The sequence below is a fragment of the Accipiter gentilis genome, chromosome W, assembly GCF_929443795.1.
Source record: "Accipiter gentilis chromosome W, bAccGen1.1, whole genome shotgun sequence".
Classification (NCBI taxonomy): domain Eukaryota; kingdom Metazoa; phylum Chordata; class Aves; order Accipitriformes; family Accipitridae; genus Astur; species Astur gentilis.
The window spans coordinates 5853146-5869717 of record NC_064918.1 but is presented as its reverse complement, the minus strand read 5'-3'; the positions used below and the strand labels follow the sequence as shown (position 1 = coordinate 5869717).

The following is a 16572-nucleotide window of genomic DNA, read 5'->3' as shown; positions in this document are numbered from 1 at the left end:
AGCTAAAACGTACTTTAATGTCTGCACCTGCTTTAGGCCTTCCTGATTTAACCAAGGATTTTCAGTTGTTCGTTCATGAAAGACAACGCTTGGCACTTGGTGTGTTAACTCAGAAGATGGGAAGCTGGAAGCGACCGGTTGGATACTTCTCCAAACAATTGGACACAGTGAGTAAAGGATGGCCAAATTGCCTTCGAGCGGTGGCTGCAACAGTAATGCTTATACAAGAAGCTCGGAAATTGACGATGGGAAAAACTATAATAGTCTATGTCCCACATATGATGAAAACTGTTTTGGAACAAAAGGGGGGATATTGGTTATCTCCGAGCAGGATGATGAAATACCAGGTAATACTAACTCAACAGGATGATGTAATTTTGAAAACGACTAACCTGGTAAATCCGGCAGTGTTTTTAAGTTCTATACAGGAAGAAGGACAATTGGAACATGATTGCTTGGCTGCTATTGAATATGTTTATTCCAGTCGTGAAGATTTGAAAGATGTACCACTGGAGCAACCGGACTGGGAGTTGTATACTGATGGTAGCAGCTTCATGGAACAAGGAATCCGATACGCTGGATATGCGGTAACAACAGATACCACGGTTATAGAAGCAAAAGCATTGGCAAGTAATACTTCAGCTCAAAAGGCGGAACTTATTGCTTTGATTCGAGCTTTGGAATTAAGCGAAAACAAAAAAGTGAACATTTGGACAGACTCAAAGTATGCCTTTGGGGTGGTACATGTCCATGGGGCACTGTGGAAAGAAAGAGGATTGTTGTCCTCTCAGGGATCAAATATTAAACATCAAGGTGAAATTTTAAAATTATTACAGGCAGTTCAAAAACCAGATCAGGTAGCAATCATGCACTGTAAAGCACACCAAATTGGAAACACAAAGGAAATTACTGGAAATAATTTTGCCGATAGAGCAGCAAGAAAGGTAGCCAAGGAACGAGCATGGCAAATGGCACTAATTCCCTCCAAAACAGTAACTCTTCCCAGGGAGGAACCAAGATATTCAGAAGAGGATGACAAGTTAGGCCAATTATTAAATGCTAAGAAAAATCAAGCCGGATGGTGGGTAACACCTACAGGACAGGTGGTACTTCCACCCGTTCTGATGAGAGAAATAATTCAAACGAAACATCAGGAATGTCACTGGGGAGCAGAAGCCTTAGCATCCTCCTTACAAAAACAAGTAGTATCGCTTAAAATGTTAGGAATGGTAAAAATGATAACTGCAAAATGTGAAGTATGTTTGAAAAATAATCCAGTGGTCAGGAAAAAGGTACAAATGGGTCGAATAAAATCTGGTACAGAGCCTGGAGATTACTGGCAAGTAGATTTTTCAGAATTACCTAGGCAGAATGGATATCGGTACATTCTGGTGGGGGTTGATACTTTTACAGGATGGCCAGAAGCTCTTCCCTGTCGTTCCACACAAACAAAGGAAGTAGTAAAGTGGTTACTACGAGAAATAATTCCAAGGTTTGGAGTTCCAATAGGAATTTCTTCTGACAGAGGTCCACACTTTGTTGCGGAGGTAATTCAAAATGTTAGTAAAATTCTGGGTATAGCATGGGATCTGCATACCCCATGGAGACCGCAATCCAGTGGGAAAGTGGAGAGGATGAATCAAACTCTAAAAAGGCAAATAAGTAAAATTTGTCAGGAGACTAATTTAAAATGGCCTCAAGCACTTCCATTGGCATTATTAAGGATCAGAGTACAACCAAAGAGTGGAACCTCAGTCAGTCCTTATGAATTGTTGTATGGGAAACCTTATGAGTCCCCGGAACCAAACCCAAATATGCATGTAAAAGGAAAACAAGATGTGTATAACTATTTGCTTTCCCTAGGAAAAACTTTGGCCGTGATTCGGAGGATTGTAGTGTGGAATAGACCATTATCCTTGGAAGCTCCGGTCCATGACTTCCAACCAGGAGATTATGTCTACGTGAAAACGTGGGCTTCTGAACCCTTGCAAGGACGTTGGAAAGGACCTTTCCAGGTACTGTTAACCACCTTCACGGCGATTAAGATTGCCGAATCAGAGGCTTGGATACACTACACTCGAGTGAAGAAAGCACCTGCTACATGGAAGATCATCAGCCGTAACCCGAAGACTTTGAAACTGACTCTAAAACATGTCTAATTTTACATATCAGTTTGTGATTGTTCTATTCATAGTAGTTTGGCAGATGGTGTTGGTGGAAACCTGGACGGAACTGATGAATAGGAACAAGAGACAAATAGAAACAGAGCAATTGATTGGCATTCCAGAAAAATCGGTTGAGGAAAATTTGATGTTAGAATTGATTAAAGGATTTGCCCATTTACAAAATGTTACTCAGATCACTGCTTGTTTACCAATACCAAGAGCAGTAGGGGAAACTATCCCTTGGGGAATTTTAACCATGAATTTAACCATCCTGGAACACAAGAACGAAACCACTCACTGTAAACAAGTGCCAGTGACACAATGGTTTGAGCAGGTAAAGGTTATCAGAAAACAATGGAAATGGATGGGCAGGGAAGTAGATTGTCTGAAATTATTGAATCATCAATTCACCCCGGCCTCCCCTTTAGGAGATATGTTTGCTATGGGTAGTCCTATGGGATGGTGCTCGTATGATGTACAAGTCAAAACTAACGAAAGTCGGAGTATTATGGAATGGAAATGTAATGAGACTAATCAGACCATCCCAGGAAACCCAGTTAGCTGAGATTCGATATGGTCTATGGCTATAATGTTTCAATTTCAGTATATGGCCAAAACTTCTTGGTGTATTACTTGGGATGAATTAGTTGTTACAGCCTGGCCATCTATAAATGACAGAACGAGTTCACTGCGGATAAAAGAGAAAATGGTATCTTGGTGGAAATGTGAAAAGGTTTATGATTGTAGTACTACAGACCCAGCAATAGAAAGAATTCCCCCTTTGGCTGCGACCTTGAAATATGGCTGCTTGTGTAGAGGACTTAAAAATGATCTCAAACTAACTGAAACATTCCTACCTAAAAGGGGAACCTTTTTTAGTTGTAGAAAAATTACCATTCAGAGTCCAGGACATTTAGTTTGGGCACTAAGTGATGGAACCTGGACAACTCAATTATCACTGGATGGTACAGTAAAGCAAATTAGCTTAGGCATGCCAACATTGTGTCCGATTTGGAAGAAATCACCATTCAAAGGGCCTTTGGAGAATTTAAGGTTAAAACGGACCAAGAGGTCTGAAACAGGTGACGATATATGGAATGAACCATCAACAGGAGTAAAAATTGGCTGGGCTCTTGAATCTCTTTTGAACCCCATAGCTTCATACAGAAATAGAGAATGGCTTTATCATCTAACAGGTCAGGTAGAAAAATTGGCAAACATTACGAAGAAAGGGTTTAAGGAATTAAATATCCAACTGCAGGCAACTTCCAGGATGACTCTTCAAAATAGAATGGCCCTAGACTTACTTTTACTTAAAGAACATGGAGTGTGTGGATACCTTAAGGATAGATTAGACCATTGTTGTATTCATATTCCTAATGTTACTCAAGACGTAGAACATGATCTGGAGCTATTGAGCAAAATTGAGAAAGAAACCGAGGCCATTCGAGAGGATATGTCAGAAGATTGACTGGGAAAAATCTTTAGCGGGTTAGGATGGAATCTGAGTTCTTGGTTAAAATCTATAATTAAAACTCTGTTTCTGTTGTTAATTATTTTTATGATGATCATGCTAACGTATGGTTGTCTAAAGAGACAACTTACAAACAGAATTGCAGTCAATCGCATGATCATGAGAGAGGTTCCAATTGTTCTACCAGAGTACAGTCCACCACCACAATATGCTGAAACAAATAACGATTTGTTAAGTACTAGTAGAGAAATGTTATATAGATAATGTGAAAGTATTGAAATAATTTTCAACACTTTCAAAGGGGGGAAATGTTACTGATTTAGAGGGAAATGTTACTGATTTATTATTGATTTGTTATTATTAGAATTAATCATATTCAATTTTAATAGGAATATAGAATTATATATTTTTATGGCATTTTATATATTTAACCAACAACCAACAGCTGCTGTGAAATCCTCTGTATAACCCTGTACCAAGGCCGGAGGAATTGGCCAAAATCATTTAGTAGGAACATTTAGGATTTAGATAACAATTAATAAAATATATATATCTTAGTTAACAAGTTTGAGATTTAAGGTGATTTTGAGTAGATTATAACAACAGTATAGTCATAGAAATTTAGGAACATACAAGATGTGCTGTGCACAATAATAAAAGAATAAGTATTGTTTAAAATTAGTTAACCATAGAAACTTTGACCGATTTGTTAGCTTTGTAGTGTTTTGTTTTAAGAGACTGAGAGAGAGATCGTTATGGACCTTAGTTCTGTTACATGAAACCCTACTTTGGTCAACAATACAGGTAGTGGAACCAGGTGAAATCAGCCAATGAGTGTCTTAGTATAAGAATATTAATAAAGTGACGTGATTGAGGACCAATCATTGAAAAGGTTAAATTTGGGAATTAACATTGAATGTATTTTATGTAATCAAATATATGATGGCGAAAGTTGTACTGCGCAGAATCACCTAAGAGGTCAACTATCGGACAAAGTGAGGAAGACTGTGGAAGACCACCAGAGGGCTATAGAAGACCACCAGAGACCATCAATGCGCATGCGTAAAGAACATTAACATATGCTAATAACTTCCCAGAAATCTAATGAATATGTATAACATTTCTTGGAAATCTAATGAATATGAATGAATAAGTTTAATATAAGGTGTATGATTTTGGTGTTCGGTGTGCGTGGTTCGTGAGAGGACTCACCCGCGCACCCGGCCGTCAATAAAGAAGTGTCTGCTTATCTACACTAAATTGGTGTTGATAAGTTCTTTATTCCGAGTTTTTCGGCAACATTAGTAATTCCAATATTTGTCGAATTTCCTTTTTAGTTTGTGGGGGTTTAACAATTTAATAGTGGTTTCTCGGGTTTCTTCTTTAGTTTCTCCCGTTATTAATAGATTGTCCACATATTGCAATAACTTTACTTCCTTGGGTAAAAATGAAATCTTGTAAAATTTTCTCTAAAGCTTGTACAGATAGATTTGGTGACTCTGTGAACCCTTGTGGTAGCACAGTCCATCTTAATTGTTTTCATCGATAGCAATACAGCAGTGCACAGAAAGCCCCACTCTCTTCGGCTGTTTACAGAGTTGACTTCCATTGTAGCCCCGCGGTGTGAGGAGAGGCGGCGGCTGCTGCCGAGGGGCGGCTGCTCCCACCGCTGCTGCCGCTGTTGGTGCTGCTGCTGCAACAAAGGACCTTGCCCGTTGCCGCTGCAGCGCCAGCTCTGCTGCGACCGCACGGAGCCAGACTCCTCTCCCTGACCCCGAATGCTCAAGTCCAATTTCAAAATCAAATCCCCTCTTAACAAACCGTATTCTGCCTCAGGGAGCAAGAGCAAATCACCAAGGACCTCAAAAGGTTTCCCTTTTGCACCCACAATATTCACGGTGCTCCCAGCAAGGCTGTAACGGGAGGGCAGCCCTTGAACGGTGGATGCCTCGGCCCCTGCATCCACCAAAAACTCCACTCCCTCCCTTTGGGGACTCAACCTCAATTCCACTCGGGGCTCCGTAGATGTTCCAGTCTCCAATAAGCAGAGCCCCTGACTCCCCCATTCACCTCCAAACATCTGTTCATCCTACTGTTTCCTTCCACAACTCTGCTTCAAGTGCCCTCTCTTCTCACAACAATAGCATTCAACTCCTGTTTCTCTACTTTCCGGTCCAATCAGCTTTCCTCATCTCCACGTACATACACCCCCTGAGTCTCTCTCAACAACTCGTCTAACCCTCTGTCCTGCCAGTCTTCTAACTTCTCTAATTTCTTTCTTATGTCCACTTACGATCCAGCCACAAACCGTGTCCTCAGCAGGGCTTGACCCACGGCTGCACCAGGGCCAACTCCAGAACACAACTGCAAACCTCTCTCCAATCTTTCCAACTAGTCAGTCAGAGCTTCATCCCTCCTCTGACACTCACCGAAGGCTCCATTTACATCCTGACCTCCAGGAACCGTTTCCTGCACTCCCCAAATCACCATGTCTCTCAAATCACTCACACTCTATCTCCTGCAACCTGACGGTTCCAACTTGGTCTCTGTAGGGACCATTTTACATCTCCCTGGGGCCTATGTTGATGTCTTTGGTCCCAGTGTCTCATCCCTGATCACCTAATCATATCCCTTTCTTCAGATGTGAAGAGTATCCTTAAGATAGCCTGAATTTCATCCCAGGTGTAAACACTAGGGTCCAAAAATTGATCTGGTCTTTCGGAGACCCTTAGAGGGTCCTCGAGTAAACTTCTCATTTCCTTCTTAAATTCTCGGAGGTCCCCAGAATTTATGGGTACTGATACAAATCCCACTCCACCCTGATTTCCCCACATGGCAACTTTTCTTAGGGGTAATAAATGTGTCGCTTCCTGGTGTCTCCGAGTCCTACTTCGAGTTTTCATCCCCTCTGTTTCTACTGGGGCAGAAGGGGTCAGGTGAGTGGGTAATTGAGGATATATTCGGGGTGGGGATGGAGGGGGTGATGGATTTGGGGATGGCGGGGGATTTGGAGCCAGGACATACGGGGGTGGGGAGGGTTGGTTAGTTGGGTCCCACTGTTCGCGTGCGGGTCTCTTTGTCTTTTTCTTTTCGGTTAAAGTAAAAATATAACTTCTAGCCGAGGATATTATCCAGAGGCTGGCATATTCACTTTCTTCTAAACTAAAAGGTTCTTTTTGGTTCACATATACATTCAGAGCTTGACATACCCAATCCTCAAGTGACCCAAAAACTGGCCAAAATAATTTATCAGCCCTAATCTGTTTTCCCCCCCATATTTCCATACAATAATGTATCATCTTTTCCTTATTTTTCCCTTTACGAGATGGCCAATCATCCCAATATTTAATCATTAATTCCAAGGGACTATCTACTGGTATATCAGGTAAATGGCTCTCCTCCTTTTTGAGGGTACTTCTCTGTGAGTCCCCTCCCGGGCCAGAAACTTTACTCTTTTTCTGTCCCATCGTCCTGAGGTGCCTTCTTTCTCTCAGTACCTTTGGTTACCCTCCTTCGGTGGCCAAGTCCCTCGCGGGAGATTGGAACCGCACCTAGAAGAGGTCGGCACTCGCTTTGCAGAGTTTTCTGCGTCTCACACACTCGCACACTCAAGGAATCCCGTCCCCAACCAGCGGTTTATACTTACGTATCTCTGCCGTCTGGATCTTTGTGCACGATTTTACAGGGTGTTAGGAGAGCTCATCTTTCTTTCCTTGCTTGCTACGCTCAGGTAATTTGGGTTCGTGAAGGTCAGAGCGAGTCTGGAGCGGGACCTGCCAATCCAGGACCATCCAAAGATGGGGGCGCCCTCCCGAGTTGGGGTCGCGCACCAGCCTGACTCTGATCACGTCGGGGTCACCAAAATTGTTATAAATCAACAGAGCCAATTCTATATAAAATTCATAAATTTATTGAGAATAGCAAGCAAGCAACGCTGGGCGGACGGGGAGTCCGCGCTCCACCAACAGCTCGCAACTTTCTGTTATAGTTACATTCCTTTTATACAGTTCATGCACCCCTTTCTTTTAAATCTCCGCCTTGTCTTGCTTCTTTCTTCACTCCTGCAGGTTTGTTATTGGGCGGATTGGGTCAATCTTCTCAAGGGGGAGTGTCTTTTGATGTAGAATGTCATTTGATGTGGAGAAGTGCAGTCCTGGTAGAGTTAATCCCCTTATCTAGTAAGTTATAGTTGTTGTCTTTTTCCCTCCTTATCTAGTAAGTTATAGGTGTTGCCCTTTTCTCCTGACCCTTACGCAACACAAAGCATTTGTTCAATCACAATGTGTGTCTTCCCCCTTCCCCATTGGTATGTAAGCCTTATTGTCTTCTTTTAATTCAACAGGAATGACACAATGTCAGGGAACAATTTGGTTCCCTGTCGATTACAGGGGCCAAGACAGCAGAAGAATAAATTATCCATGTAAGGAAGAAAGAAGGAGCCAAGATTTAGTACTCAATACAGACAGTAGAGCCACTTGTGACAGTAGAATCTCACTGTAAATAATGTGACTATTACAGACAAGGCTTTTCCTAAGGAATATTGAGTCAACACTCTCAGGTGAGAGTAGACAATCTCTTATTATCCAAACAACTAATAAATCCTGAGGCAAGATGAAGTATGAATTCTGAATAATAGTCTGTATCAGGTACATATATTCTCTTATCATTATGTATAATCTGTATGCTTCTTCCAGTATCACAGACACTTCCTTATAGAGGCAAATTATTTCCATGTATGACAGAAATTCCCTCAGGATGCAATCAGTGGCCAAAACAGACTCTGTGATCCCACCATTTACAGATCATTACTGAAGAGACAGAATGCTGACAGCTCATTCAGGTGACTGCTAGCCAGAGAAAATGCTGGGCACAGATTCCGCAACTGAAATCTATTAAGAAGAGTTTGCCAGTTTCAAATTCAGCTCCCATCATTCTCCTAGTAGAGTAGTAATTAAGGCATAGGACTTTCAAGGGCTGAAACAGCATACTTAATAGCTCTCAGCTCTGTTTTGGCCTATATGATTTCTTTTCACTATGTCATAATCCTGACAAAATGTCATACTGCAACTCCTGTACAGTTAATGGGGTTAATAGCTTGGATACACATAAAAGCAACACCAAAGATCTTGATTTAACCTATGCAAAGCCTCAAATGAAGTTAACAAAAAGTCAGGGGAAGGGGATTTAAAAAAAACATAAAAAATAATCGAGCAACTATTTTGCAACTGGATTCCACTGTAAATGCTGACATTTGTAGTATTAGCGCAAAAGTTTTCAAGAGCTTTAGAATCTGAATTCTATGTGCAGAAAAGCAAGTATGCCTGCACCTGCAAATGTTACAACTGCTTTTCCTACACAGGGGGAGGGAGGTGTGGGAGGGAAAAGCAGTGTTGTCAAATCTGTGGTTGCACGCTGCGCATCTAGAACTATATAGGCAAATTGAGAGTACTGTGTTACATTTGTAGGTTCACAGAGGCATACCTGCACTATCTTGGGTTGTCACATCTGCACCATGCGTCACCATGATTCTGAGGCACTCTGCATGCCCTTTTGTAGCTGCCAGGTGAAAACTGGAAGAGAGTGTGAGAAACTATGGACTAGGGTATTGTTATTAGGATTTATGTAAAGCTCAATGTAAAGGTCAGGAAATCGCTCATGCAAACAGCTACCAGACACCGCCTGTGTAAGATAAGATAAGATAACCACAATCGTTTACCATTGTGCAAGATAACCGCCAGGTATCCAGAAACCGACAGAAACAGGGCAGACAACCCCATATAAGGACATATGAGTAAGGGATTAACTATGAGACAAAGGAGAAAGACTTCTTACTTCGGCCTCAAAGAGACAGACAACGACCCCCTAACAACAACCGAAACATGCGCAGAGTATCTCCACTACTTCACGAACACGGAAATAAAGGTGTATAAAAAGGGACTGTTTGAACTGCTCAGTACGGCAGTTGGTGGAGCGCAGACTCCCCTGCCGTCCAGCGCTGTATTTGCTCATATTCTACTTGCTATAATCAATAAAATTTTAATTGGATTATGATCCCTTGTGGTCGCAATTTATGACAATCTTGGTGCCGTGACTCGGATAAGGAACGGTGGGCTTCTGTCCTCCGGGGAGGCGCCCCGCGGCAATCCGCGGCCCCGTGACCGACAGCCTACCTCAACCTTACCGACGAACCTAAATTCTAGAATAGTGAGCAAAGGAGAGACCGGTAAAATCCCATAAAAATTCTGTGCACGGGAGTCCGGACGAAGACGCAGGACGCGTAAGTATATTGCGAATTTGTTCGCGGGTTTGCCGTTCGGGCGGGATTGGGTTTCCTGGATTATAACAAATGAGAGGTTCGATATACTGAACCAAGCGAGTGTGGACTCTTAAGTACTGCGTTTCCCATCTCCCGCGAGGGACTGGGCCAGGAACAAGGGGAGCGAGTGAGTGTGTGTGTGTGGATAATCCAGAAGATGGGGGCGAAGGGCAGCAAGCCTTCGACTCCCATGGGAAGGGTACCCACTGTACCTAGGAATACCCCTCTGGCATATATCTTAGACAATTGGAGATATTTCCCTGCAACCCTAAGGAAAGATAAGCAGAAAATGATAGAATATTGTACTAAGATATGGGGAGGGAAGAAGATTTCTAAAAATGTCTTTTGGCCAGTCTATGGGTCAGAAGAGGATTGGGTAAAACAGCAATTAAACCTCTGGGTTAATAATAAAAAACCCCTTAACCCGGAGGAGAGTCAGTATGCGGAAGTGTGGCTAGAAAGACCGGGAGCTAGACTTTACCCACTGAATGAAGTAAAAACTAAACAAAAGAAAAAGAAGGAGGAGTTAGACGAAACCCTTCTAACCCCCCCCCTTACATTCCTCCTCCTGCTCCCGCAGCCCCTCCAGAGGTCCCCACTCCCCCACCAGAGTCGGAACAAGGGTCCCCCCCTCCTCCTAGACGCGTGACTAGAAGTCAAAAAGGGGCAGCTCAGATGTATCCTCTGAGGGAAATGCCCATGGGGGGACCTCAACCTGTGATTGGATATATTTCTGTACCCCTAAGCTCGGTTGATCTACGAGATTTTAAAAGAACCGAGATGGGAAACTTAATTGAGGACCCACTCGGAGTGGCAGAAAGATTAGATCAATTTTTGGGACCAAACCTTTATACTTGGGATGAGATGCAATCTATCCTTGGTCAATTATTTACTACCGAGGAAAGAGATATGATTAGACGAGCAGGAATGAGACTGTGGGATGCTCAGCATGCCCAGGGACCCCAAGCAGATATTAAATAGCCACTCCAAAGACCTAATTGGGATAATCAGGATCCGGTGCATAGAACTCATATGCAGGACCTGAGAACTATAGTAATTCAGGGGATTAGAGAAGCAGTACCCCGTGGCCAGAATATCAATAAAGCATTTAATGAAATGCAAAAGAAAGATGAGAGCCCTACTGAGTGGCTAGAACGACTGAGGAAAGCCCTTCAGCTATACTCTGGGGTAAATCCAGACGACCCTTTAGGGTAAGCGCTCCTCAAAACTCAGTTTGTGGCAAAATCATGGGAAGATGTCAGAAAGAAAATTGAAAAGTTAGAAGACTGGCAGGACAAAGGGTTAGATGAGTTGTTGAGAGAGACTCAGAGGGTGTATGTACGTAGAGATGAGGAAAGCCAATTGGACTGGAAAGTAAAGAAGCAGGAGTTGAATGCTATTGTTGTGAGAAGAGAGGACACTTGAAGCAGAGTTGTGGAAGGAAACAGTAGGATGAACAAATGTTTGGAGGTGAATGGGGGAGTCAAGGGCTCTGCTTATTGGGGACTGGAACATCTACGGAGCCCCGAGTGGAATTGAAGTTGAGTCCCCAACGGGAGGGAGTGCAGTTTTTGGTGGATGCAGGGGCCGAAGGATCCACCGTTCAAGGGCTGCCCTCCGGCTACACCCTTGCTGGGAACACCGTGAATATTATAGGTGCAAAAAGGAAACCTCTTGAGGCCCTTGGTGATTTACTCTGGCTCCCTGGGGCGGAATACGGTTTGTTAAGAAGGGGTTTGGTTTTGAAACTGAACTTGAGCGTTTAAGGTCAGGGAGAGGAGTCCGGCTCCGTGCGGTCGCGGTGGAGCCGGCGCTGCAGTGGCAGCGGACAACGTCCTTTGTTACAGCAGCAGCGGCAGCCCCCCCCTCCCCCCCCCCGCCCCCGGCAACGGCCGCCGCCTCTCCTCGCGCCGCGGGGCTGTAATGAAAGTCAACTCTGTAAACAGCCAAAGAGAGTGGGGCTTTCTGTGCGACTGCTGTATCGCTATCGATAACAACAATTCAAATGGACTGTGCTACCACAAAAGTTCACAGAGTCACCAAATCTATTTGGACAAACTTTAGAGAAAATTTTACAAGAATTCATTTCTACCCAGAGAAGTCAAGTTATTACATTATGTGGATGATCTATTAATAACAAGAGAAACTAAAAAAAAAGGAACAAAAAAAAAAAAAAACAACAAACCGACTATGAAATTGTAAAACCCCCACAAACTAAAAAGAAAATTCGACAAATATTGGGATTACTAAGATATTGTAAACCATGACTTAAAAACTACAGTGAAAAGGTGAAATTAACTAATAACCAACTTAAATGGTCTACAAAAGATGATTAAAAATTACAGAAAATAAAAAGGGCATTAATACAGACACCTGTATTAAGCCTCACAAAAAAAAAAAAAAAAAAAAAAAAAGACTCAGAGAAAATAATTTGTCAAATAGAGAGACCCAGAAAACAGCCCTGAGGACTCAGATCACCAAAAGTAACATAGTAATCTTCTTTATGTTCCTATATAATAGTTCTAAGAGTAAAATATGTTACTCTGCTGTAAAACTTCTGTGACAAGGAATTGTGTTTTACCTCTGAATATTTAAAGTTGCCAATAAACTATTCCTGTTAGCAGGTTAATAAGAATATAAACACTACACAGTCCTGTGTTAATACCTAATTGTGTTTATAGGCAAAATTCAAAGACTTTACTAAACTATCTGAAAAGTAATACTAATTTCAAGTTGTTAAAAATGTATAACTTTTAAACTAGTTACTTGCTTCTTACTTGATTTGAAAAAGGACTGTAAGCGATTAAGGTAAAAACCAATTCATATGACTGTTATAGGTTGTCTCACAGGTATTTATAACAGCATCTTTTTCCAAATACTTTGATAGTTGTTGTAATACATATTTTAAAAATATTTCATTAAATTTATTAACTTAAGACAAATGAAAATTTATATATACACAAAACTACTTAACTTGTCAATAATGAATGTGAAACAGTGTGTATTAAAGAGTTACTTATGGAAATATCGAGGTAATCGACTCAGAGGAACACACTTTGTGTCGAAAATTGTTAAAAATCTAACAGAAAGCTTGGATATTAAGTGAGAATACCATACGCCATGGCACCCACAAAGTTCGGGAAAAGTTGAAAGAATAAACGGAGAAATCAAAGGTATTTTGACTAAATTAATGATAGAAACCAAATTATCATGGATTAAGTGCCTACCTATGACACTATTAATTCTAAGAACCAGACCCCGAACAGATTTAAGAATATCAGCATTTAAAATGGTGTATGGGATGCCCTATAGAATTGAAAGTCCACAAACAAATGTTTTGATTCAAGATTGTGTAATTAATGAATATGTTTCACAATTAGCAGAACATCATAACAAGCTTTGGGAACATGGACTGATTGTGCAACGACCTCCGTTGGACTTAAAAATTCACAATTTTAAACCTGGGGACTGGATATTGGTTAAAACGTGGAAAGAAGAAACCCTAAAACCCAATTGGGAGGGACCTTATCTTGTTTTGCTTACAACAGAAACAGCTGTCCGGACTGCTAAACGTGGATGGACTCATGCCAGTCGCATTAAAGGCCCAGTGACAAGACCCCACTGGAAAGTAATCAGTACTCCAGGTGACACCAAGATAACCTTGAAAAGATAACGTAATGATAGAGACTTTATTTGATTATTTTGCTGCATTACCTTTTAGTATAAAGTGTATATTGCTGTTTATATTTGCTATAATTACTTCTTCTTTTATCTATTATACATGGAAGCATACAAAGTGTACTAAAAGAAATTGCTAAATTTATGCAAACCACACAATATTAAATACAGAAAATGTACTAATGTAAATAATATTCTAGATATACAAATTAGGTGTAATAATTTGAACTGCAATTGTTATCCATTTGCTTGTTTCAGGTGTAAGGTATGCCAGAATAAATGGTGGACACACTGTGAATATGGATACCCTCCAATAGGAGTTTGCACACAGTGTTGGAAAATCCAATGAACTCTCACTGAATGAAAACTAAAACAATTAGAGTCTAAACAAGAAATTATTTGAGAATCCCATGAATGGTGGGAAATTTTTACCAAAAGAATAAACCTTCAATATTATTGTTACCATTCCAACGAACCAATCCCCTTTGTAGCTAAAATCTTGGCTATAAAATACAGAAGGGGAATACTAACTGTGTCTTGCTTTGCCCCATTAGTTAAAGCTGCAAAGTGGGAAGCCTATATAAACAGGCAGAAAGCCCGAAACAGCTGTTCTCCTGAAGAATTCCCTTGCTGCCGAGAAGATGGTACACCCCGTGGCTCGAAGCAACCGAGTCGACGGGCGAGGCAGAGGAGGAACAAACTGTGGAGAAAAGAACCAAAACAATGGGACGCAAAAGCAACAATGGTCGAACTTCCCCAGGACTGGTAAAAATAAACTTAAATTGATAAAATTGACAGACACCCTTTTTCCTGGTATACCATTAGCTTGGTTATTAATAATAACCCAAGCAAATGGAAACCCTCATGAACCTATGGCCTGGAAATTATATAATTTACCAGAATCAAAATTAATTCAAACTCAGATTGGTCCAGGAAAGTGGAACTTCTCCGTGCATCTATATTCCCTGATACCTATAGAAGGGGGCCCCCAAGATGCAGCAATGCTTCAAGTCCAATGCAAGGCATTTTATATATGTCCAGCAAGTAACCCTGGCAAAAGTTATTGTAATTATCCAGGTCATTTTTACTGTGGCTATTGGGGTTGTGAAACTATTGCTTCAAGTTGAAAAACGCAGGGAGATAAATATGTAGATGTAACTTGAGGACCCCCAGGCTACACTCCCTCAACACATGATTTTAGTGAAGACCCTATAAAACCCTGTGTCGAAGTGTCCTGTAAAAGAATTGAAATCACCATAAAAAAACCCCAAGATGACACATGGTTAATTGGCCGTATCTGGGGAATTAGATATTGGGAACACAGAACGGATAGGGGAAGTTATTTTAGAATAGTTAAAGAAAAACTTCCTCATGATCCTTTGTCAATAGGACCAAATCTGGTCCTGAATCCACCCACTTCTTCTGAAGAAAAAGTTGCCCCCGTAATTGTTGTAATCCCTTCTCCAGACTCTCTTTCAAAAACAACTAATGATACTGTGACTGAATTCTCCTTATCCAGGGATCTAGAGTTGTCAGAATCCAAAGACCCCTTATGGAATCTAATGCAAGCCTCTTATCGTGCCCTTAATGAAAGCAAACCAAATTTAACTAAGGAATGCTGGTTATGTTATAATGTTAGACCACCATATTTTGAGACAATTGGTCTAATGGTTCAAACCCACGAGAATGTCCATGGGATGACCAGAAGAATCATACACAAAGAATTACTATTCAATTAGTAACGGGTCAAGGAAAATGTATAGGAACAGTGCCCGAAAAGTATCAGCCTTTGTGCAACCGAACAATCACTAACACCGATATAGAAAAACACAAAAATCAAAATGACAAATAGGCTATCCCGACACCGGGAGCTAAATGGGTTTGTTCAGACATCGGAGTAACGCCTTGCCTATCCCTAAACGTGTTTAATCAATCTCAGTTTTGCGTACAGGTGATCTATCACACCTCTGAGGAGGTGCTACGCCACTTTGAAGGAGACCTGAATAGACAAAAACGAGAACCAATTACAGTGGTAACCCTAGCTACACTGCTGATAGCGGGCGAAGTTGAAATAGGTACAGGCATAGCCTCCCTAGTAAAAGGTCAGGAATTACAAAGTTTGCAAATGGCTGTAGATGAGGATTTAACAAAAATAGAACAATCTATCCAGAATTTAGCCACTTCAGTAAAGTCTTTATCAGAAGTAGTGCTGCAAAATAGAAGAGGATTAAACCTATTGTTCTTAAAAGAAGGAGGGTTATGTATAACTCTCAATGAAGAATATTGTTCTTTTGCTGACCGTACGGGAGTAGTCCAGAACACTATGTCTGAACTCCGGAAAAGATTAGATCAACGTAAAAAGAATCGTGAAGCGGGCAGGTCATAGTATAAAAACTGGTTTAATGTTTCACCTTGGCTAACCACTTTGTTGTCTGTTTTAGCAGGACCGCTTACTATGTTAATTCTAGGACTTATATTTGGGCCTTGTATATTACGCTATATTTTACATTTTATTAAAAAACGGTTTGACATAACTAAATTGCTTATTTTTAACTACGAGGTCTGAGGTAAAAGATAAAAGTGTATCTATTAATGAAGATGAAAGTTGTTGTGAATGCGTTATACCACGTGAAAACTATGCCTATTGTAATTGTGAAGTATTACCTTGTGAGTGTTATGATAAATGTTGGGATTGTGGAAAAAGATTTGCTTACAGTGCCCAAAATGAAAGAAGCATCTAATAAACAATAATAGGATAAAAAGAAAAAGGGGGGATTGTGAGAAACTATGGACTAGGGTATTGTTATTAGGATTTATGTAAAGCTCAATGTAAAGGTCAGGAAATCGCTCATGCAAACAGCTACCAGACACCGCCTGTGTAAGATAAGATAAGATAACCACAATCGTTTACCATTGTGCAAGATAACCGCCAGGTATCC

The 16572-nt window shown here is 41.1% G+C and overlaps 1 protein-coding gene across 1 annotated transcript in view; it reads right to left on the bottom strand.

The window, feature by feature from the left end:
- The window catches only part of LOC126035548 (ankycorbin-like), a 352600-nt gene that overhangs the window by 68022 nt on the left and 268006 nt on the right, over window positions 1-16572 (bottom strand). Inside the window, exon 5 of the mRNA XM_049794190.1 lies at window positions 9121-9209. Coding sequence (XP_049650147.1) covers window positions 9121-9209 — 89 coding nt within the window. The remainder of the gene's footprint in view (window positions 1-9120; window positions 9210-16572) is intronic.